Source organism: Amphiura filiformis, chromosome 6 (genome assembly GCF_039555335.1).
Source record: "Amphiura filiformis chromosome 6, Afil_fr2py, whole genome shotgun sequence".
NCBI lineage: Eukaryota > Metazoa > Echinodermata > Ophiuroidea > Amphilepidida > Amphiuridae > Amphiura > Amphiura filiformis.
The window spans coordinates 52,532,891-52,559,108 of record NC_092633.1 but is presented as its reverse complement, the minus strand read 5'-3'; the positions used below and the strand labels follow the sequence as shown (position 1 = coordinate 52,559,108).

The 26,218-nt window shown below is 36.5% G+C and overlaps 1 protein-coding gene across 1 annotated transcript; it reads left to right on the top strand.

Moving 5' to 3' along the window:
• The first annotated feature begins 364 nt into the window (after window positions 1-364).
• Window positions 365-21,181, top strand: LOC140155588 (F-box only protein 21-like). Its single transcript, XM_072178490.1, has 12 exons — window positions 365-576; window positions 4,353-4,604; window positions 5,606-5,730; window positions 6,672-6,827; window positions 7,777-7,919; window positions 9,119-9,255; window positions 10,759-10,953; window positions 12,904-13,012; window positions 15,108-15,227; window positions 16,292-16,362; window positions 17,346-17,503; window positions 18,806-21,181. The coding sequence occupies exons 1-12, from the start codon at window positions 383-385 to the stop codon at window positions 18,982-18,984; spliced, it is 1,839 nt and encodes a 612-aa protein (XP_072034591.1). The 5' UTR covers window positions 365-382; the 3' UTR covers window positions 18,985-21,181.
• Window positions 21,182-26,218: the final 5,037 nt, after the last annotated feature.

Genomic DNA, 26,218 nt, shown 5'->3' with positions numbered 1-26,218 from the left:
AGTGCCCCTTCTTGGCAATTAAATCATGACCCCAATTTGTATGAATGACACTATTCATGTGAATGTCAGACATTTTTTTTAAATCTGAAAGTGCATCCCTGCCACTTCAGATAGTGAGTGCCCCCGGTGTCACGGTATGGCACGCAGGTTACTTTTCTTAGATTGATTGCATCATAAATTATGCGAGGGAATTCCCCAGTTCGTGCGTGTCTTAGTGCGTGTCTAATCGTGTCCAGAAAAAAAAACAGGTTAACGCCCTCTATCATTTTACATAATTTTTTAGTCTCGTGTTATTTACCCAGTTCGAACGCCACATGCAACATGTAAGCAATTATCAAGGGTTCATTACGAGTGGCGACTCTGACCTCTGATAACAACAAACATGGACCCTGAAGTTGGAGCAGATCATGTGCAAAACTATGATTTGTTTGGTCTTTTGGCAGATGAAATCGTCATTCATATTTTGTCAGATGATGCTGTTGGATTCGCAGAAATATGCAGATTTGGGCAGACTTGCAAACGTCACTTGAGGGTGTCACAAGATCAGCAAATCTGGCAAAGAAAAATGCTGCAAGTGTAAGCTTTAAAACAAAAAGTTTAGGAAAACTAGTAGTATACTATATAGTAGTCCGAATAATCAGACCCAGAACAAAATATTAATTTCTGCCATGATCCTGTACTGGGTCTGAACTGTTTCCATATGAAATCTTGATGGCAAATTGGACAATAGAAGCACATGGTTCTACGTGACAGCTTTTAAATCCCTATTCATGTTACGTGAATCACGTTATTGTGGACCATCCTTCTGATACTTCAGTGTTTGGACAAGCGGGACGGTCTTTTGTCTACCTCTCTGTTTGTAAACAAACCAGGAGGTCGAAATCGTCCTCCTCGCCGAATACGAAAGTCAGCGTACTAATAGTACGGCACTAGAAAACTAGCTCAAGATATCCTATCTGAAATTACAGGTTTACATTTACAATCTGACATTTTCTTACTGTAATAACAAAAAGACTGTCGTGGCGTAGCATCGAGCTACTAAAGAAGGAGATTCCACAAAAATCCTAATCCTCAAAAGAGGGACACAATTAAATTATAGGTGACAAATTTGCCATCAAACTGCATCATTTTATACATGTATATTAAATTAAAGCCCTTGAGGCTTGAGTTACATCTTGTCAAAGATTGACTTTCATCAAAAATATTCGGCCAACATTTAATGCATCAATTAAAAAACAAAACGGCATAGAACCATAGTCTCATGATAGTGCAGCTTTTCTATGTGGAACTGCTAGTGCTATCACAATCCCTCTAAAATTCCATGTACGATTGTCTCATCACAAAAAAAAGTATAGACAAGTATAGACAACATATATGTAGATTTCCTTTTATCAACCCTTTATTAATAAATTTCTATGTACCGTATGTATTGTGTTTGGGCCCCGGTTTAGGCCAATTTGGCTGACTAGCAAATGTGTTAACTAAGGTTTGCCTCTTTTGGCAAACCTTAGTAATTGCCTCCATTGATAAACCGATTACGGTACGGCTTTACACTACATTTATTCAATGCTAATCATCACTTGAATTAGGGATGACCAATGAACCATCAACTTGATTAGAACACTCCCATAGACATGCAGGGAGCTCAACTGTGCACTGCTTGCACATACATTTCTAAATTGATCTCATTCTTTTATTTTTCAATATTTTTCTGTAAAATTTGGGGAAGTTACTGCCAATTATATTTTGTAACTATCTTGCAAATTACAGCAACATAACTTATTTTGTTTTTCTGTAAGTGCGAGTCAAAATTGGTCCATCGCCACAGTGCGCTTAATTGCCAGTGGCTGAGTTTAGCACTGCTCAAGAATGGCACAAAATATTCAAATCAGTAAGATCAGGTGAAAAACGTGGCCTATTGAGCTGTAATTTGGCAGAATTGCCAGTAATACCTCTATCATACCCTCTGTAAAAAGGTTAAAAAATTGAACAAGTAGATCTCGAGTTACAAATTAAATCACCAGCTTCCCTTTGGAATTTTTATATTCCTTTCAAATCATGTTAAGAAGACACCTTTCTGAACATAAATGTGAAGTTTCGTGCTCATTCGATGTATTGTTCACCTGATCTTAACCCTAAACGTTTTTCTTATATTTAGGCCTATAACATCTACAACTTGCTGCTGGCTATACCTTGTTTAGGACTTTCAAAAGAAGTACCTGAATGTGCAACCATAACTGTTTCAAAATAGCCCGCGATAGTCATGCAGGTAACTCCGAGGTCAAGCATTGAATTGGTTTGAACAAAGATACTCATAATGTATTGAGTGCTACTTTGGTTTTGAATGAGGAATACTACAGGAATACACATGAGCATGATGAGGATAATCTCTATTGTTGTGAATGAGTCAATGACCTTCAAAACTTAAGATTTTGTTTACATACACCTACTAATTGGTCATATTAAACCCAATAACATTGAAATTCTTGGTTGTGAAAAAAAAGTTCACCTACTTTATAGTGCAATTTTGATTTTGTGCCATATCGGCTATCTTGGATGATTTTTGGCAATGTCCTCTAAATGCATGATTTCAATGCCTTGGTTTGAAAAAATAAGTTATGCCAGTGACTAGTTAAGTGCCATTTCATAAGAAACCCTTTGATACTTTCACAATATGCTTGTTTCATGTTTGCAAATATGTTAAAATAAAGAAATATATAAAGGTAAATATATGCTTATGCCAATTTTGCTCCCAACTGCTATTTTTGGACCTTGTCATTTTATTTCGTTCCAATGACCGGTCAGAATGGGAAACTTTGATAATTCATAATTCAAAAGTTTTTGACCGATTTTGACCATTTAACCACCAAAATACTTCTGTTGATTAGTTCTACTCAGAAAACAATCTTTTGTAGCAATAGGGTCAACATGAAATTTTGATGGTTATCCCTACTTGAATGGATTTAAGGCCCCTAACAGTCAATTTTGAGTTTCCAGTCACATAATTTCTGAAAACAAGTGAGGTAACTTTTTCATTATTCATTATTCATTATTTTTCTGCCTTTCATTATATGACCAACACGCATGTAAAATACATTGTTATTTGCCGCTCACTCACTTGAAGATGGATGTTTAGCCCAAATGAGATTTTAAAGTATATTAAAAAGAGTCTGCAAGGTTGACAGCAAAATGCATGTTTTGATTTTGATTTTTCCACAAAAAGGGATATTCATAATTTTTTCTGCAAATATAACCAGTTTTTATCGGTATTTTTTGGAAAATCACAATAATGAATTCAAGTGAGGGTCAGAAAATGAAGTGAGGGCGGGTGACGGGAAACTCAAAATCGACTTTCCTTGGCCTAATCAGTGCAAACAAACATCAAACATGTTTATGATCGTTATGCGACCATATTGATCATCTTCCCCGTTCGATTTAACCAGCGATTCCCGCTGTTGTATTGGTTCCAAGCCAGCACCCCGGTACACGCATGGAGGCCGCCATCTTGGGTTTCGGGGGTGCTGGCGAAATTGTGCCAAAAAATGGTGCCAAATTCAACTGGATTTCCACAATTTTCAGCTGGAATTTCAAATTAAAACTAGCCAAAATTTCCAGTTGGACTGAACATAGGGTGCAACAGGAATGTGATGGCAGTGAAATATTCCAAAGGGGGTGTGTGGATTTTAAATGGAAGAGCCCAATGTATCTATTATTTTCAAGCTAAAGGGAATAGTTCATCTCTTCTCTTAAGGGGGTACTACACCCCTGTGGTAAATTTGTGACTATTTTTGCATTTTTCTCAAAAAATAATAACACACTGGTAACAAAAGTTCTGTATATTATTGGGGCAAGGAATTCAATTACTACACTGACATTTCAGTGACTCAAGACAAGTGGTTCAGTATATATGACAGGAAATGAGGTACATCCTAGCGGTACCTTATTTCTTATCATAAATAACAAACCGCTTGTCGTGGGACACTGAAATTCCAGTGTAGTAATTGATTCCCTGCCCTATAATATACATAACTTTGTTACCAGTGTGTTTTTAGTTTTAAAAAAAAATGCAAAAATAGACACAAATTTATCGAGGGGTGTAATACCCCCTTAACCCCATGAGAACTACCTGCCGATTGGCCAAAAGAAAGTTTTCATTATTAATTGGACCAATCAGCAACATTGTTAGAATAATTTCACAATGCAAACAAAATGTGGTGAATTATTTTCAAAGCTCCATTCTGATTGGTGATTAAAGTGAAGACATCATGTAATTGACCAATCAGAGGCAATGTTAGATCGACAGGTAGTGCTCAGGGGGTTAATCAAAATGAAATTATTTCTTTCCTTCACAGATTTGAATTCCCACATTTACAACATGTGGCTGCTAAATACCCATCGAATACAGACTGGCGCAAACTCTGTGTGAAACTCAACCAAATACCAGGGATTACCTTTACACTGCTAAATGCTCTTCCACATTATCACTTTGAATCCGAAGAAGTGCCCTACACATATTTTTCTCCACTTCAGGATTTGTGTGGCGATAAATTATCACATCATGTCTTGGATTTGACCCTTAGGAACATTTACGAAGATGACAATGTGTAAGTTTTCATCAAAAATGATGTTGAATAGTCATTGACAGAATCCATCACATCACATAGGTCTTTGCCGTTTGAGGAGAGCTACATGTAGATCGATTGCTCCCCATCACTTCCCTCAAAGAAAGCAGAGGAGAGCATTTTTTTGCTCGCCTACCATAGGTGTAACAATAATAACCACATATTTTTCTCTAAATAGTCCAGCTGAAGAAATGATGAAAATCCACTTAAAAGACTCGAAGTTGTTACCCATTGAAGGTACTAGTAATTAGTTGTAATAATTGACATTTTTTGACATCTTTGCCCCCAAAGACTCCTTATTTTGTGTGCCATATTAGACCTACATGTAATTAAGCGCCATCAGTCATTTTTTGGGGAGGGGCTTTATGGCTTATTAAAATTATGAAATGAAAGTGTCAATGGGAATTTACATGTATATTATTATTATTATTATTATTATTATTTATTATTTCAAAGAACTTATAAAGCGCATTTCCCATAGACCAATGCGCTGTACAAAGAAAATAAAAATATTTGAAACTAAAAAGTGTCATGACCCTAAACTGTAAGGTTTAGAAGGTGATTTTAATCAAACATATGGAATTTCCCCCTGGAATTTAGTTACATTAAAAGCTTTTACAGTTGCCACTCTAAAAATTCTGTTGGGGCACTTATTAGTGGAGGGACACTAAATAAGTGGATAATGGTACTTATTATGAGCACTTTCTCTCTCTCAAAAACATCTTTTCTGAGACTCACAATTCATATCTATGAGTAAGATTTTTCTTCGCTAGAGAAGTCCTGTTCAGAGGGCTGAGCTTTCAGAACTCTAGCAAGTGCCATCTTCAGAGCCTCGAAGATGGCACTTGCCGAAAGCTCAGCCCTCTGAAAAGGAATTCTCTATAAAAGGCAAAGATTAAATCTTACTCATGTTTACTGACCTAGAGTACCAAGTAATTTCAAATCGATTCATATCTTTGTTTTGTCTAATATTTTCCCTTCAGAAACAAGAATCTAACTCAGAAGTGGTATGCCAAGAAGGCAATGAGATATGTAACTCATGCCGTATTGAAGACAGAGTGGAAACAATTCTTTGATCAACCTCCTGAAAAACAACATTTGGAAGATGGTAAGTAGCATTGGACTATTCCACTTGAAATACATACACCCCCTGTGGAAGACATGACCTAATATTCTTCCATACAGGGAGTGTGAATTTCAAATGGAGCCACCCATTCAGTGTCGTCTGCTCCATAGTGGGCTATTCCACTTGAAATCCATACACCCCCTGTGAAAGACATGACCTTAATCTTCCATAAAGGGAGTGTAAATTTCAAATGGAGCCACTCTTTCAGTGTCGTCTGCTCCATAGTGGGCTATTCCACTTGAAATCCATACACCCCCTGTGGAAGACATGACCTTAATCTTCCACACAGGGAGTGTGAATTTCAAATGGAGCCACTCATTCAGTGTCGTCTGCTCCATAGTGGGCTATTCCACTTGAAATCCATACACCCCCTATGGAAGACATGACCTTAATCTACCACAAAGGGAGTGTGAATATCAAATGGAATCACCCATTCAGTGTCGTATGCTCCATAGTGGGCTATTCCACTTGAAGTCCATACACCCCCTGTGGAAGATATGACCTTAATCGTCCATAAAGGGAGTGTAAATTTCAAATGGAGCCACTCATTCAGTGTCATCTGCTCCATAGTGGGCTATTCCACTTGAAATCCATACACCCCCTGTGGAAGATATGACCTTAATCTTCCATACAGGTAGTGTAAATTTCAAATGGAGCCACTCTTTCAGTGTCGTCTGCTCCATAGTGGGCTATTCTAGTTGAAATCCACACACCCCCTGTGGAAGATATGACCTTTATAATCTTCCATACAGGGAGTGTGAATTACAAATGGGATTACCTGAATGGGTACAGGTTATAAGGCAGGCAGATTTTCTCTACACAAAATCTTCCTGTTAACGAGATGAGATCAAAATAATGCTTTAGTTAAATGCGTACTAATTTATTTAATTACTTGTCTATATTCCTTCTTGTCATTTACATAGGTGCTATACTGTTTGCCAGGTGGTGTCAGCCCTTGGTTAAACTCGAGACATCTGATATCAAACAGAAGCTAAATGCCATTGCTGATGCTGTAAAAGATGAATTAATCTTATTACATGGAGATGAACATCCAGCAGCTATAAGGATCTGTAATTATGGTGAGGCAATACACCCAAACCTATTAGAATCAAAAATATATATAATAATGATACAATTGAATGCTTTATGCCCAATATTTATTGCTCTTGCTATGAGTTTTGAAATATTGGACTCGACTACATCTCATCGCTTGACCAATATCATAGGCAATATGGGCTCATATCAATCAATCCAATTTTATATCATTATTATGTTTTGATGAATCCAAGTGTGTGAAAATATTGGATCCAACACATAATAATGATAAAATTGGATGCTTTACGCTCAATATTTATTGCTCTCGCTATGAATTTTAGAATATTGAACTCGACTACATCTCATCCAATATTTTAAGGCTCCTAGCTCTACTAATAAATGTATCAGTGTACACCTTCTTGTTTCCCTCCTCTTTCCACTGTGTCCTTATTCTGTGCAGTGGCAGCATTTGGGGGGGTGTGCAAGGGGGCATTCCCAAATATTTTCTTTCCCCAGTTTGCCCCCCCAAATTATGTAAATTTCATTCTATTGCGGTAATTTCACGCACAATTTGTCGATTTTGTTGTGATTACTGGAGACTTCCTTTAAAGTAAATGTAAGTTGAAGCAACCAGTCACTTTGTAGCTGAGAAAATTTCATTTGAATAGCTTTAATTTTACATAGTAATGTACAGTATAGGGGAATGTATTAGTGACATAGACCATTGTAGTTTGTGTCCTTTTATTAACCCCATGAGAACTACCTGCCGATTGGCCAAAAAGAAATTTTCATTATCAATTAGACCAATCAGCAACATTATTAGAATAATTTCGCCACACAAAAAAATTAGGGTGAATTATTTGCAAAGCTCCATTCTGATTGGTGATTAAATTGAAGATATCACGTAATTGACCAATCAGAGGCAATGTATGTTAGATCGGCAGGTAGTGCTCAGGGGGTTAAACCAACACTGATAACTTGGTTGTATTTCAGATGATGAGAGGTGTATACCATCCCTAAGCCTTGACCAATCAAAGCAGACATTACACAGTATGAACAGAGTACTTTATAGCAAGTTAGCATTCAGTGGAAATACTCAGGATTATTACAATACTGGCAATTCAATGATCAACCAGGTAATTTTTATTGTGTTATATCACATTTAAGGGGTACTACACCCTGGCCAATTTTGTGCCTATTTTTGCATTTTCTCAAAATTATAGCACATTGGTGACAAGTAAGATATGTATATTGTAGGGCAAGGACTACAACTACTGTACTGAAAATTCAGCAACTCAAAGCAAGTAGTTATTGATTTATTGATCAAATATTGGTTTTCCCTCATTTTGACTGCAACTCCACAACTGTTGTCTGTGCTGAAATAAAATTTCCAGTGCAGTAGTTGTAGTCCTTGCCCCTATAATATACATATCTTACTTGTCCTCAATGCGCTATAATTTTTGAGAAAAATGCAAAAATAGACACAAAATTGGGCAGGGGTGTAGTACACCCTTAAGTCTGTTATAAACCCTATTAATTATAACGAAAAAAATAACCCTAATTTTCATAGGGAGCACGGTGGCCGACTCATAATCGGAAGGTTGTGGGTTCGAGCCCCGGCGACTTGAGTAAGGGACTTTATCTCGATTACTCCACTCCACCCAGGTGTATAAATGGGTACTGGCATTCTTTAATGCTGGGAAGGTAACAGACTCGCTGTGGAGGAGATGTAGCGACCCCCCTACAGCAACATTACATGGAGGAGTCTGGTCCAATCGCCAATGAAAGAGAGATGGGCACTCCGTTCACTGTTTATATACAGGTTCGCCTCCTTTACCTTTTCTTTTTTACTTTCTTATGACAATTAGGGTTGGGGTGTTGACCTTTAGAATCATTAAGAAATACAGTCTGTGACCCCCGAGAGGTCTACTTACGCTCTTTTTGTACATTAAAAAATCTACCTTTTGCAGATGACAATATTGACCCCTAAAACATTTTCACAAAGATGGGGGTAAGTAAAAATGGTGATTTGGTCATTATTAATGAGGTTAAAGGTCATTTGAGGCACTTGTAAAATTGGCTGAATATGAAAAAAAAAAGAGTTTCCCAAAAATGGAAACAAAATGTTTCACATATATATGCGTGGTGTTCGGACTACCGATCTGGGACCGCCGGCCGTCCGACCGAACACACATAACATTTTGCGACTTTTATACCAAATATATGAAAATTTGATGTGACCCTAATTTTTCAGATGTTTGGGTGGGTCAGATAAGGGCAATACAAACATTATTTTTAGGCCTAATTATATTTTTTATCCATTCTTTCCTGGCAGGTTTTGGAAAGTAAATGTGGCATTCCTATCACCCTTAGTATTTTGTACCAGTCTATCGCTAGACGATTGGGAGTTGCACTAAAACCTGTCAACTTTCCTGGACATTTTCTGCTTGCTTTTGATATGAGTAGACATGAGTAAGTGTAATAAGATATGAATACATTATGAAGTTCAAAATTACCCCCGAGCACGATACCTTCACTTTAATCACCAATCAGCAAGCTTTTGCTTGCTTGTTTGTCTGTAAGTAGTCTCTCACTATTTCCTTTTCTATGGCTCTTATATAAGCTGAATTTACACTTCATTGGGCTATTCCAGTTGAAATGCATACACCCCCCTATGGAAGACATGCCCTTTAGCTCCCATACAGGAGGGAGTGTGAATTTCAAATTGGGTTACCTGAATGGGTTACCTGAATGGGTGACTCCAAGGGCGCAACACGGTGGTGGGACGGGGAATCGAACCCACGCACGTCGAGCAAGCTCTCGTAACCACTGAGCCACCGTGCCCTTTTTATCATGTTGCCTGTACAGCGCTCAGTGGCTTGCTTGCTTGCAATGGGTGCTTATAAATCCCTCCTTTATTATTATTTGAAATCTACACCCCTGTGTGGAAGATTAAAGTCATGTCTACCATAGGGGGTGTATAGATTTCAACTGGAATAATCTATTTTGGGGCAGGTGACACTGAATGGGGGACTCCATTTGAAATCTACAACCACTGTGTGGGAATGGATGTTTAGTCTTCACATTTTGTACTTCCATGGTGTGGGAGATTAAGGTCATATCTTCCATAGGGGGTGTATGCATTTCAACTGGAATAGCTCATTGCTTGTGGAAAGTGATCAGGGTTCGAAGTAAGCCCTATCGCAGTGCAATTTGCACTCCAAAATTTGTCTGTTGCGATACAACGTTAAAAATGTGCTTCAAAATTGCAATAAGGCTTAATATGTTGATTGTCTGAGACTGTACTTCAAATTGCTCTGCATCAGATGAAATTGCACCACAACTTTCAAAATGAGGGTGCAAATGTGCAACCTAAGGTAAACAAATTAATTTGAAGACTGAAAGTGATGCTCATTAGGAGCCTCTTTTCAAGCGATACATTGTACATAGGTCTTCGCTGTGGCATTTATTCTTGTCAATTTGTTACGAAAATTGCAAAAGACAGCATTATTGCAAATTTGATTGAAATATGCAAAATATCATAATCTTGATTTGAATAATTATGTATTGTTGTTGATTTTATTAATGTACTTCCATAAGTTAATGATCTGTTTTAAATAGGGTGTGGTTTGATCAATGGAATTCACATGACAAACAATGCTGGTTGAAAATGTGAATTTTTCAACTAGAAAGTAGAAAAGGAATGTTTAACAAACAATAATCATGCTGCAATAACTATATTGGGCTAGTCCAGTTGAAATTCAATACACTACTGTGGAAGACATGACCTTAATATCCCACTATAGGAGTGTCGATTTCAAATGGAATCACTCATTCAGGTTTCCCTGTTTGAAATTTACAACCCCCTGTGTGGAAGATTAAGGTTATGCCCGGGGTTATCAGGGGAAGGGGGGAGGGGGTTATGCCTTCCATAGGGGGTGTATTTCAGCTAAGATACCCATTCTATTTTTACAGTGGCTATTCCCATCAGCAGCAGATCTACATTGATCCATTTCACAAAGGAAAACAGCGCACAGCAGATGAGTGTCAAGAACTGACTAATACGCGCATCGCAGGTGACAGCGCACATTTTAGGACATGCGCAGCAAAAGATGTGTATCTACGTATGACCAATAATCTCATCAGATCCGCTCCTCAAAATAATGATAAGTGAGTAAACATTTAATATGATACAGGCCCGAGGGGGGCACTGGAATGTGAAAGTGACATACCTGTTCCCAACAGCGTACGAAACTAGGGGTCTATCAGTGTAGAAATTTTCAGAAAAAACGGGGTCATTCGGTGTTGGCAATGTCAAAAATGTGGTGATTTTGTATGAGTGCGCCAAAATTTCACATCATTAACAATCAAAAATAGCTTTTTACCCAATTTTACAGTGCAAAATAGACCAAACTCGTTAATTTGTTTCAAAATGCGCCAAAATTTCAATTTTGAGGACTAATTGTTCAAAAAAAGGGGTCATTCAGTGTAGGCTACTGAAAAAAATGGGGTCATTGGGTGTAGGATGTCAATATATGGAGTGCCCCCCGATACAGGCAAAACTGGGGCATTTTGATCTCAAACTTTCAGCAATCAAAGATCATCGTTTACATCACATACAGCCCTAGAAGCTAATACCATTTTAAACAAAATTGTTTCACATACAGAGCTATAATTTTTCAAGCAACATTGTGTAACATGGTATTAAAATACCAAATACCATGTTACACAATGTTACTTGAAAGATTGGCATGTAGACACCAAAATTAAAAGTGTCTTCTCCATAAAAAATACACTTTGAGGAAAATTAATTTAACAATAAATAAGTTTGAGGCTAAATCTAAAATCAGTATGGTATAGCTCTGTATGTAAAACACTTTGCCCTTTTTCATGTAGACCAGTATGTGACGTGGCCGATGAGATAATCTTCACTTTTCAGGTTGATATGGCGTTGTTGAAGTAAGATTTTTGTTGTACATATGAGGTGAATGTGATATGATATTTTGTATTAAACAATTTTATCCTCTTTCGCCAATGAAACATAGCTTAATCCTAATCCTTTAGTTAGTTCTAATTGGCAATGAATCAGGAGTAGTGCCAGATCTATTGAGTTAACCTTAACTTTTGAGGTAGACATGCATGAGTTGCGACTTATAAGACTTATGTATGTTTTCTGATCACATATCCTAAATACATTTTTGTTTGTATCATGTACTTACAATGTTTCATGATATGTGACATGATCAAGAGGAATAAGTCGGATGTCGCTAATATTGTTTTTGAGATATTGGCAAAAACAGTGTTCAAATTCTTTTGTTTTATATTGTTTTCAGCCATTGATAAATTGCTCATAACACGGTAACCAGATGTCCGATTTTGACGGGGTTTGCATCAAAATGTAGCATTCATAAACTGCCAGAAAATGATGTGAAAAACTGCTACTTGAAAATTGCAGACATGTAACTCATTCCCTTTGAGCATGTCACATAACTATAAATTAGATATTGCATCTGTAGATTTAAGTATATAAAACAAATATTTAAAAGTAAAGAACAGTCCATCATTTTATTATGCCTTTCACAAGATTTAGTGAATAAATACATGCAGGGGTATAGCAAGAGCTTCAGGCCCATTGACAAGGAGCAGTGCAGGGCCCTTTTGACATCTCCTTTTTCAGCCCTATTTCATTTCGCTTTAACTCAGGGCTCTTGAACCCTTGTGGCCCCTGGACATCATCACCCTGTCCACCCGCTTGCTACACCCCTGAATCAGTGGCGTAATTCTGAATCAGTGGGGGGGCACCAAATTGACTAATTCAGCATCGATTCTGCGCCCCTCCAAGCGATGAAAGTCAAATAAAATCAATTGAAAGAACATTTTAAGACAGTATTTAACTTCTAGTAACCAAAATTAATTAGTGGTAGGCCTTAATTGTCCAAAATTATTTCACTAAACGGGGGGGTTCTAAGATATTCTTGGGTGGGGGGATAGGGGCGCCAATTTTGTTTCTTGCCCTGGGCGCTACCAACCCTAGTTACGCCACTGCCCTGAATACTTGTGTGGTAAACTATAATATTATATATTTTTGCTTCTTTTCATATATGACCTATGTACAACTAGTCAAGTGTTGATGGCACTAGAATTATGTGTTGAAATCAATCCTAGCGATGCGGATGCTCTCATCATGTTAGCAAGATTTTATATACACATGGAAATCAATCTAGAGGAAGTAAGTTGGACCTATTCTATAGATGAGTTGACCTCAATGTTTATCAACAAAGGCAAGGGACTGGTATATCGATATGCTTGAGTGAATCCCGTGCAACCACTACACTGTTCAATAGCCTTATTGTGATGTGGCGGGAGTTTTAAAAACATGAGCCTTGAACAAAATATGATGCACGCGCATACTGCCAGGCAAAAAACAATGGAAATTGTGATGATGCGTGCGCATACTGCCAGGCATTGACGTCAAAAGTCAACTCATCTATAGAAGCAAAGTTTTATAAATTCAGCTATTATTAAAGGTGGTAACCTGATTAACAGCCTCATCCCCAACTTAACCATATCAAAATGCAGATTTTGGTATCATGTGAAAGCTGATATTTTTCTCATTAACTTATTGAAATTTAGGCGTTCCAAGTCGGTATATTTCCGAAGAAATCATCAAAAACTGTCGAATTAGTTTCAACTGTGGTATACCACATTTTCAACTAATTCAGCAGCTTTTTTTATGATATCTTCGGAAATACACCAATTTGGAACACCTAATTTCAGTAAGTTAATGAGAAAAATAGGATCTTTCATTTGATATCAATTTATTACATGGATCATGATGATTAATAAAAACACTGTAGACTACCAGTTTTATGCTGTATTAAATGTCAGTAATTCCATAAAGAATTAGTCGCATTTACAACGAACATTTACAAAATCTTTTTACATGAATGCTTGAAAGGGACAAATTACATTATGTTTTAAAGAATTTGAATTTCCAAATATATCAGGTCACCTTACTTTAAGATGTTGCTTTGCCTCTACAGAAATATGTTTTTTTGTTCACTCTAGTGGTAGATTGGTTTGATAATAATAATGGTTGTCAGCCTTTTATTTTTGAACTCTCCCTATATTTTCTATTTTCCAATTTTGTTACAAAATGTCCTATAATTCCCAATTTTTTTCAAAATATAGGAAATTAACTTGTTTTTTTTTCACTTGCACTAATGAATTTTATGTGAAATTGAAAATTTTGTACACTTCGCATGTGCAGTTGTGGTAAATTTCCAACAAGTCATTGGATTGATTATTTCAGTCTCTATTTTTTGCCCAGTATATTATTTATAGACATCATACCAGTCAAAAATAATGCACATATCAGTGGCGTGCTGTGGCGCTCCTACCGGGGGGCTGAAGAAAGTTAAATTTTGCCACCCCTTGATCAACAGCCCAAAAAGTTGACCCATTTTTTTTTCCGGTGGTTTGAAAAAGAAAAAGAAAAAAAAAAAAAAAAAAGGATTATAGGTCTAGGCGCTATATAGCGCCCCAAAAGCAATACATACCATTTTCACAATTTTTTATACATTTTTCAAATTTTTCTGCCCTTTTTTCTTTAGTAAATTCTTTTTGCCGCCCCTTCTTCTTCCACCGCCCCTTCGTTTTTGCCGCTCCCTGCTTTTACCCCGGGGGCTCGTGCCCCCAAAGCCCCCCGCAAAATACGCGCATGCATATCATGCAAAAATTCAAGTATCTTTGAGATTTCTCCCCTGAACAATAGTTACTGGTCTCTGATGCCCACTGTATATTTGACATAACTGTCCTGTATTTTCATTCAAAATGTTTCTATATTATTCCTATTTTGCAAGGGCTGGCTTGAAGGCATGTTACCATTTTGGAGTCTTAATCTATTGTAATAGTTTTATTCACCTTCATACATTCACCTTATCATTGCATGATAAAAGGAGTGGTCAAAAATTTATAGTATATACAAGGTATGGTACTTTATCGCATGGTAATGAATTTGATCTCATTTGAAAGCTTGTTCAAAACATTGAACAGACTGAGGGCCTACTTGGAAAGCAGTGCTGGTCACTGAAGTTGTTACCCTCAATAAAGAAAGAATAAATAATTACTGCAAAAATATTAGGTGGATGACATGTGACGTCAAGCTGACAACCTCTGTATAGCCATATAAACTGGGGGTCTGTAACGTCATATGCCTTTATTGGATATGTGTGATGACGCATGTCCTTTCAGGTTGAATGAGAACATACAGTTAAAACCTCTGTTAAAAAAGCTACATTTCTTTTCTGGTTTTTGCGTTATAGATTTTGCAGCGTTTGACGCACATCCGATTCACCAATAATCCTCTTCGAGCAAGTTTGGTATCATTTTTGATGTCTAAAGCGCAGGAGATGAACGATAGATTAACAGAACAAGATAGAAATGTAAGTGTCTGCCATATTGGATTATTGCCCTTCCCAGAATTCTTTGCAACATGATACATCACCTCATTACATCAAATGATACTCCTATTACTTTGTACAGGTTCACTTTGATTTCATTTTGAGAATAGACTGGCTAAACATGAGTTATTTAATCAAGAAATAAACATATATTACAAGATCTGGATGTGCTCTGTTCATTGAGGTACTTTTTGTCACTATCGACCCATGTTGTACTGCATATCAAATCAGTACAGAAAATTGAAATGTTTGTGCAGTATAACTTAGCTGGAACTATCCATAATTAAAGAGATTTTCTTATGGAAATCAAGAGATTCAAAACACATTACATGTGCAGCACAAACAAGCACACACTGTAAATCTAAGTTAAAGCATAAACAGTTTGGATTAAATTTAATTTTGTCATTTTTGCCAAATATTATAAAAAGCTATTAGTATTAGGAACAACTCTCAGGAAAGTTTTCTTGTCATGTTATGCCAAACAAATGAGGCAAAATGAAAGAAAACTCACTTACTACAGTCAGTCTACTCTGAAGTACAAAGTACCTACGCGGACGCACACATCGTGCCGACTTTGAAGGCACGCATACCTGCAGCAGAGACGCAGCACCGCGCACTGTCTACGCGCTGTATACGCGCGCGTTGTCACTTTGTACTTGAGAGTGGACAAACTGTATCTTATATGCTTAACTGTGGTGTTCTATGGGGAATTAAAGTCATTTATTATGACAAATATTCAAACTTGCCCTGTTGTCTTGAAAACACAATTAATTTGGCTGAACCCAATTAGGTGTAATTTCAGACATGTTTAAATATTACAAATATGCCAAAAAATCAGGTTTGACAAAAATTGACCAAACACTTTTATGTGCCAAACCTTATAACTCAATGTCAAATGCAAAATGATCAAAAGAGAATTAAACCTGCAATTAATGTAGCGCTACACAGCGCCCCCTGACACAGAGAGAGAGAGAGAGAGAGAGTAGGGTAATATGCTTAGACATAAGTGTTTAATCAATTTTCTATTTTGTCTTTTTATTTTAAAGAGGGAGAAAAAGCGAAGAGAAAACAACCCAGAAATAATATACTCATGTGGTCTTGTCATGAGACACAAAAGGTATGTGTGTATGGTTTTAGATATAGGGTCCACAAGTTCCCCCTAATACTTTTTTAAATAAGTGTAAAAAAACAAAATGTAAAAAGGTATGTATAGCCCTGTTTACTTTACACATGTGGACCAATTTATAGCGTCACACATTATTGCGTTCAGTCACAATGGTTAATTGTGTAAGACAAGAGGTCGTTTTAAAAGTTGCACCTGAGTCCATAGCAGTCAGGTTTTCTTTAACAAATACATGAATAGACCTGGCCTACTGTATTGTTTGAGAGTTGACTCCTATGGACTCAGATGCAAATTTTAACAAGCGATGGAGATCAGAAAGAGGGGGACAAAGACCATGAATAGAGAGGAAGGCACTTATTACTTCCAAAGTCTCGTATATAACCCACTTTTGAGACTGGAAGTAAGACTACACACAACCGGAAGCCAGTTTACCGGGAAAGTGGATCAGATGCTCACATCTGATGAAATCCTGCGACGAGATGGACGAAATATTAAGAAGTAAAAACTTACCGGTTTTGTCACACAAAAATTACCAATTGATTTGAAGTACAAACCTGATGAATCTATTGACTGACAATTTGAGCAAGTTTGAAATTTGAGCCTGTGTAAAGTTTGATGACCTTTTCCCGCCAAAAGCTACTCCAGTTCAATTGCTATCCGACATTTTTGTGTAGCCCATGATGTCAACTACCAATGTTAAAAGTGCAGCTTTGCCCCCCAGTGGTATCTCCCAACCCCTAGGCTCGTTTATCCTTTTTAGGGGGAACTCTGAATATTTGCATAATTTGGCCCTAAATAATGCAATTTTCAGTGATTTAGTTCGCCAAATTGATATTAGGATTCTGCATCATGTGCTCTGCTATTAAGTTAAATGGATCTGTGATGGGGCCATTACTCCGTGTTAGCAAGACATACATTATAAACTGTTTAATATGTATGATAATTGTATAACAAATATGTCATCTTTTTATAACCAGATACAACTACCATTGTGTGATTTACGGTTGGGATTCAGTGTGTGAAATGTCCGATTCCTGGCAACAACAGATGCGTGTTCACAGTCTGCAAGACAAAAATGAGCAACCGTTCTATAATGTGTACGTGGAAGATGGGTCCAGTAGATATGCTGCACAAGGTAGGAGAAAGAATTACACATTTTTAATTTTTGCAATTTTTAAAATTTCTCAGTTTCATATCATTCATGCTCATTGCTGCATCTATTTAAAATTCACCCATTTCATAGATCATTGTCTAGTAAATATCTGATATGTCAGCATTCAACATTAGAATATTTATTTGTCTTAGTCACAGTGCTAGTCTCTTCTTGCTAGTCTTAATTGGCTCCCAGTTAAAGATAGAATCGCCTTCAAGACACTTTTGTACATTTTCAAGTTGCTTAATGATCAGGCTCCTTCATTCCTCACAGACTGCATTACCATTTATCAGATTATCTGCTAGACCAGGTCTACGCTCTGCTACAGACACTACTCGTCTTGTCATCCCTTGGAATCACTGGGTGGTTGGTGGTGGGGCTTTCAGCATTGCTGGTCCACAAAGTGTGTTACATTTATTCCGCTGTCATTAGAATATTTTGCGGAAAAATTTAGCGAAAATCAGACTTTTTTTTTCAATATGTGCCTGGACACCTCGAATAAGCCGTAAAGCCCCCCCTCTGGTCATTTTTACTTTTTTACATATTAGCAGAGAGCATGTTTTAGGGATTAAAATGACACCTCAATGAACTTCATATGACAATCAGAAGCGAAGTTATGGCTTGTTATAGGTTGTCATGAATCAAAAGCTAAACCGAGAAAAAACGCAGCGTTCAAAGTTAGGGAAGCATAATGACCATTCATCAGATGGACCTCAGAAAATGTAGATTATTTCATATTTCCACTTATTTCTTTAAAATAAAACTTTGTATGTGTTTAGAAGAAAGCTTAAACATTTCAAATCTGCAAAAATCTCAACTTCGCCAAAATACGAGATTTGCATATATTTGCACCTGTAGCTCGAAATGAAGTTTGCCGAGTTTACGGCTCATTCGCCGCGTCCAGCCACATATACCATTAAAAAAAAATCGGGAATAAAAAAAAAATAGCACTTCGCTTTTGTTTTGTTTGGCTAACTGCAATCAGTGAACGAGTGTGTATCTAGGCTACAGAGTTGTCCTCGCTTTCAGTTTTCCGCATCGCTAATTCTGGCTTGATTGGAGTTAGCTGAGCCAAAACACCATCAACTGCTGGAAGTGGCCAATTATAAGAAAATTTTCAATAGATAGTTCAGTTGTTAAGGTTTTTTACATCAACCTTCGTACAATTAATGAAATTCTGTCTTTTGGATAAGAGTTTGAAATTTATATAGCCCTAGGCTAATAATGCTTTGTCAGTTGTAGAAAAGATAATTTAATCCATACCATTGTGTTTTTAATGTACAGAAAATCTTCAGTACCCTACCAGTCCAATTACGATAACACACCCAGATGTCGGCAAGTGCTTTGAAGAATTTAATGAACATTACTATGTCATGAATGAAGCTTGGCAGAAAAAGTACCCAGATGATAACAATGCCACGAGAGAAAATTATGAAAACCACTATGGCAGGCCGGATTGCTGAGTGTGGAGTTTAAGAATATCTCCCTATGTGCAGATGTTGGCCCATGGGAACTGAAGACTGGTCAAGGTTCTGCGTGTATCCTCCACCAAATGGGCATAATGTGAACTTGCTCTCAGATTGCCATTGGGACCAATCAACAGAATTTCTGTGGGGTGCCACATTGAACCAATTTGACTGCCCAGGGGGGCCACTCAAGTATGATAGTGTACGCAACTACACATGCGTGACCAAATTTTTTTAAACACCCCCTAAACGAGTTTTACCCTACCAGCAAATTTAGCCCCTTAATAAGGTAATTTAATATAGAATTTACCCCCTAATGAGTTTTTGGCTAGTAAAAATGAAAAAATTTATCTTTTTTGACTTGTAATTACCAAAAATTTGGAAAGGTACCCTAAACAAGTTGTTCAGTTTCAGAAAACTACCCTTATTCTTGAAAATCAGTGTTTTTTAAACCCTAAATGCATCATGCACGTAACTTGCATTGCCTAAAAAAAGACCCCTGTTTACTTGTTTTTTTGGTCACACATTCATACAGACTATTTATGTGAGTGGCACCCCCCCAGGTTTGAAGTAAATCTACTGGATAAATAAATATCTACACAAAGATCTCAGAGAAACATTCTTTTTGGTGCCTTGAAACCAGGATTCTCATCTCAAGTATATGCTTTCTCTTTTTTCTGAAAAGTCAATTTTGTATGAAGTTTGTAGTTCATATATTTTGTACAAAATAAAGGGTAATTGCTGCCCAATGATTTACTTCACTTCCAACTTTGGGAACAAAATCAAAACTTGACTGGAGGTCAACCGCTTCCGTCCGGTTGCTATTGTTCTAAACAATGAAAACCGGGTAAAACCGCCTCGGAACCAGCAGTTGACCGCCCGGTCGAGTTTTGATTTCATCCACTAGTTCATTCACCATCTCAAATGTATTTTTAACCAAAAAATTTGTAGTAGTGTTATCAAACTGTCAAAGTAAGAGTTTTATTACCTCGTTCAGATATTTCAAAAATTAAAAATATTATATTTTAATCATGCTTTGGTGCAGAATACTAGAATTGTTATCATGTTGACCCACTAAACCTATAGAATTGTGGTTGGAAAATGCTACTACTAAGTACTGGACTACAAGCTCCATTTACTATCATGTACTAGACAAGCTCCATTTATTTTAATTCATAAGTTATAAATGAAAATAAATGATCAAGTACATCAGAAATGATGTAGATGTATCAAATAATACAATCAGCAGGGATCACACACTAGTTGTTTTTTGAGCCTTCAAAAACACTGTTTGCTTGCACACATGCAAACACTCTTTGCTGCTTGATTTTGTGTAAGAATATTTCCATGGTCATGTTACCAAACTTATAGACTATGCCATAGTCGAATTTTGAGAAATATAAAAATTAATCCAGATTTACTCGATATTTATATTGTAATAAATAGTCTCTATATCGTGTACTACAATCTAGGCATTCTGAGTAATTCGTGTCCTGCCTTGCTTGTTTTTTATTCCTTGAAAGAGGGCTCCCTTCATGCCTACCAGTGAGTCGCCAAACAGTCTGTAATTGTGCACACAATCGGAGTTTTATGTGTAAAGGTATTTAAAGCTCGAGTATGTACAACAGAGGGCGTATACGGTGCCTGAAAAAGATGCATGCAGAGCTCAATGCATGCAGACGACTTTTTTGGATTTTTATGTGTAAAGGAAAAGCCCGAGTATGCACGATCCAAGTGGACTACGGAGTAGTCTACTACCAAACTTACTGTGTTGTCCAATTTGATGAGCTAATTTGTTGATCAGCTATTCCATTTAAAATCCTATATACATATAACGCTTATTAAATTCTGTACAAATAAACGCTTATTTATAAATGCTATATATAAACCTGTTAAGTTTTGACCACTCCATTTTGCCTATGAAATGGAAAAGTCAACATTTGACATTGTGCTTTAGTATTTTTGACCATTGCTCACTCAGGCATTTAATATTTGTATACTATCTATTACCATAAAAAGTACTTTATTCAATCAACTTGCACCTGTTTAAATGACTCCTTTCAGTGAGTGCTATGCAAATTAAATATAATTTTGTAAAACAAAAAGGAATAAATCCCATTTTATTATCTTGAATTCAATTTTGTAATATGTACGAAAGTATTTAGCCTCTTTTTTTAAAGCCAGTTAAGGGAATGGGTATTTGTGGGACATTAGAGCACATTAGACATATCGAATTGCATTCTGAATACGAAGAATGGCCTTCTGATATAAAATAATTTTAATTTTTTGAAATTCGCAATGTAATACACATTTTAATGGCAAATGATTAAAATTTATATTTTGATATTTAACAGTACTTGAAGTAAACTTTATAAATCTGATGATTTCTACCGAAAGTGTATATAGGTGGGATGAAAAGCCTACAATCAATTGAAAATTTTGACCTTTCGTATTGAAGATATGGATTTTTTCCCCAAAACACCAAAAAAAAAAGGTCTTTTTGGGAAAAAAATCCATATCTTCAATATGAAAGGTCAAAATTTTCAATTGATCGTCAGCGTTCCTCCCAGCTACATACACTTTAAGACTATATCATTAAATTTATAAAATTTACATCGAGGACAGTTATATCTCCAAAATGTGAAAAATATCAAATTTTAATAATTTGTCATAAAATTTGTATTATATCGTGAAAATATAAAATGAAAATTATTTCATATAAGAAGGACATGCTTCGTATTCAGATAGGTCTGATGTATTCTTCTTCGTATTCTTCGATAGGTCTGATGTGCTCTCATGTCCCACAAAAAATGCTGTCGAAATGCTCATTCCAGTTCCCTTAATAAGTTCAGTTATATTTTATTCACATGTTAACTTTACTGTAACTAGCCTGCCAAGTAATTCTATGGATTTGCAGATTGAAGTACATAAGGATGTTGAATTAGTTTTGTATAAAAAGACTGAATACAGTAGAATTCCATCTGCAGGCATATATGCCTCTAAATGAGGGTTTTTTTGGACAAAAGGGAAGGCAGACACCCTCTACAAAAACATAATCAGGGATGTGAGAGTTCCTCTTTTCAGCTGATTTCCTCTTTTTTTGTTGCCAAAATGTATGCGTTTTTCTTTTATTTTCAGCCCATATTTGGCGTTTTTACCCTGATTTTAACGCTGTTTTTAGTGATTTTCCTCGTTTTTGGTCTGTGGCCTCTCACACCCCTGCATAATAGATTGGTCTTACAAAAATTCATATTTGTATAGCTATTTGTATAGTTGCTCAAACTTCAAAATGTTTTATGGAGAATGTCTGCTTTTCCTCTCTTTCGTCAACCCCCCTCATTTAGAGGCATTATACTTCTTGTAGATGGGATTCTATTATACAAATATTGACTGCTATGAGGGGCATAGTTAAGATTAGGCCCAAGGGGATCTCAAGGGTCATAGCATGGTTTTGAGATCACTGTGGCCTATAATTTTAACCATGTCCCGAATAAAGCAGTCAATATTTGTTTTATATACCGAATGGATGTACGTGGATGTTGCGATTGCGCAATTTGATCGGGATGCATGCGACCGGTCCATAGTTCATTTTGAGGGCATAGCTAATTCAATGACTGCACGTGACTGGTCCATAGTTAATTTCTATGACCGGTCCATAGTTCATTTTGAGAGCATAGCTAATTCAATGACTGCACTTTCAACCAATCAGATGACAGGAATCTATATATGAGGTATATATAATGTATTTTATAAGTAAAATACAACATGGACATATATTTACTCCACAGTCAAGCAAGTAACTTTATGGGATAATTTGCTGATTGAAGTACATGTAACAGTAAGGATGTTGGATGTACTGTTCTTTATGTTTGTATAAAAAAGATTGAACATTTTATAAATAAAATACAATATGGACATAATATTTTACTGAGATGTTAAGTAGTTACTTTATTTACAGTCATATGTACATATAATGTAAGTAAGCAGGCAGAATGACATGCTCAAGCTTAATGTCACAATGATGGCCTATGAAACTGCCTACAAATGAGTTTTTTGTGACCTTATGTTTTGATGAATCCCAAGTACGGTATGTGAAAATATTGGATCCAAAACATAATGATGATAAAATTGGATGCTTTACGCCCAATTATTTATTGGTCTCGCTATAATATAGCTTCACATGTCTACATCAGTCATAGCTTGAAGAATTTGTATACGGTCTGGGAAAACTAAATCTGAACAATGAATAATTGTATTACACAATTGAATATGTTCATTTGCACATCACCATAACCAATGCAAGTTTAAGTTCAACAAAAAACAAATCCAGTAAATTGATCACACATAACGGAATGGTCGACTGGAGATCCGTCGGATAACGCTTTTTCAATGGGAAATGAACTTTGCTGCTTGGATGTCAAGATAAGGTTAACATTTATTCCGTATTGAAAAGCGTGTTCCGACGGATCTGCACTCGATCGCCTCTAAATAGTACAACACCCATGTGAGTGTTGCATTGTTTTGATATTGATTGACAGGCAAGCACTCTCTTGCATGATGTAAACAGTTAGGCTTGGCCTGTGGATGAAAACTTGTGAAAAATAACCAAATTACAAGCTTGCACTGGCAGTGTTGTCCATTTGCATTCACACCAAACTTATTGCAGCGGGTTACTGGGTGCAGACTGCCCAACTTCAAGTGGTTGGAGGAGAGCATGACCAAGCAATGTTTGCACTCAAATATCGGGACAAATAAAGCTGACACAAGAGGAATGGTAACTATGGGTTAATAAAGGAGATCCCAAGGCATTGATGTAAGGGATGTCATTTCTGCCCCATGTGCACAATTTTTCTAGGGGGGGGGAGGCCAAAAACTTTTTGTTTTGATATATTAATTCAAGAACCCGCTAGACCCAAGGAATTATTCAATTATTGGCTTTCTTGACTAATTCTTGATATAAGATCAATGTCTTTTTTTTAGTTAACCCCTTGGACACTACTGGTCATCTAACAGCATTTCTAATTGGTTGGTAACTTGAAATGCTCATTTCAATTGCCAATTATGACTAGGCTTTAAACAATTTATGGTCAAACTTGCATTTGCAGATGATATTATTAATATCCTCCTTGATTGGTTCAAAATTGGACACAATATTCATTTTTGCCAATCAGCAGGTAGTTCTCATGGGGTTAAATGGCTAAACCTGGACAAATACAGCTCCTGTCATCCCACTTGCCTGAAGGCTTTGAACTTATTTTAACCCCCTGAGTACTACCTGCCGATCTAACATTGCCTCTGATTGGTCAATTGCGTGATGTCTTCACTTTAATCACCAATCAGAATGGAGCTTTACAAATAATTCACCCCAATTTTTTTTGCGTGGTGAAATTATTCTAACATTGTTGCTGATTGGTCCATTTGATAATGAAAACTTCTTTTTGACCAATAGGCAGGTAGTTCTCATAGAGTTAAACTAAGTCACATGAAAATGGGACCATTTATGATGGTCTAAGCACATACATGTACCGGTATGTGACCTGCTCCCATGAAATGTGCTTAAAAGTCATAAGTTAGGGAGTTTCCAAATGCTGAGTTAATGTATGCTTGAATACACCTGTATTGGCAGTGGTATGTCCTTTGCGAATGGGTACATAATTGAATACAGAGTACAACATATTATGTCCCCATTCACAAAGGGCATACCACTGACTATACAGATGCCTTCAAACAATGAACAGCAACTCAACAATTGGAAGGTCTCAAAATCACTAACTTGCAACTTTACTCTGATTTCGTGGGAGCATTAATTTATTAATTTATTAATTTCACTCATAACAAAATAATATACATGATCTGAGAGATTTACATGTAATATAGATAATTATATCTGGGTTTGGTACATATCTGGAAGTCTATGATCCCCTGGTTGGGTTAATTCTTTGCTAGCAACATTTGTTGCTAGGGAAGATAACCTACTTAATGATCGAATTCTGCACAAACTTATACCTGTATACTTTTATCTGTTGCAAGGTCCCTTTGTTGTGTTTAAGGGGTACTACACCTTGATAAATTTAATCTATTTTTGCATTTTTCTCAAAAACTAATAACACAGTGGTAACAAAAGTTATGTATATATAGGGGCAAGGAATCAATTACTACACTGAATTTCAGTGACCCAAGACAAGCGGTTTGTTATTTATGATAAGAAATAAGGTAAGGGTAGGATGTAGTTCGTTTTGTATCATATATACTGAACCGCTTGTATTGAGTCACTGAAATTTCAGTGTAGTAATTTGATTCCTTGCCCCAATAATATACATAACTTTTGTTACCAGTGTGTTATTATTTTTTGAGTAAAATGCAAAAATAGTCACAAATTTGCCACAGGGGTGTAGTACCCCCTTAAAACCATCGCGTAAATGCACGCAACATCAAGCATGTGCATAGGACCTTGTGGAAAATAATATGTGCTGGACGGCCAGCAGTACACTTAATTTGTGACAGGAATTCTACAATAAATAATAAGCATTTGCAATGAGTAACATATTTTACTTGTCTATGTTCAGATTTCACACCACCAAATAGAAATATATGGTTGTGCACCCTTAAATTCAATTCTCAGAAAAACTGATAGACAGCTAAAGTAAGCATTAAAATGAGCAGAAATTTGCATAATTTGGGCAAAATTTGGATTGGTCATGATTAGTAATGTTAAATACTGCAGTGCAAGTGTACGAACAGATGGGAGAGATCGAATAATTTTTAATGATTTTAAGCAGCCTTTTCTTTTCAAATTAGGCAATTCCAGGACATCGTAGATATCGAGGGCCAATCGTTAAAAATAATGATGGTCAACCTATATTTTTTCCCAGCCAGAGGGATCAGGCAAGGGCTGATTTCAATCATCATTGAGTCGCCAAATGATGTTTTCTTAAGACAAATTTAGCACATATCTCTATGGGAAAAGTGATTGCAGATATATTCACTATTCAATGAAATTAAAGGATAAGAAACGGACAATCTGGATTTTATCTTTCTTTCTTTTTTCTCTGTATATATGGTGCTCACCAAGGTGTTTTTCAGTGTCACAGGACATCAACACTTCCAGGGTTGAGAGCCAGAAAGCTTCAATTCACATCACAAAGGATTCCTGTGTGAGTTCAGGCTTTCTGCTTCTCATCCCTCGACTTGATAGTGCAAGTGTTCTGTATCCTGAAATAAATAACACTCA

Excerpts from the sequence above, each read along its gene's own strand:
- LOC140155588 (XM_072178490.1), top strand. The coding sequence starts at position 383 with ATGGACCCTGAAGTTGGAGCAGATCATGTGCAAAACTATGATTTGTTT. Across the intron at positions 13,013-15,107 it reads TGGAAATCAATCTAGAGGAA|ATTTTGCAGCGTTTGACGCA; the intron begins GTAAGTTGGACC and ends TTTGCGTTATAG. Across the intron at positions 17,504-18,805 it reads CAGTAGATATGCTGCACAAG|AAAATCTTCAGTACCCTACC; the intron begins GTAGGAGAAAGA and ends TTTAATGTACAG.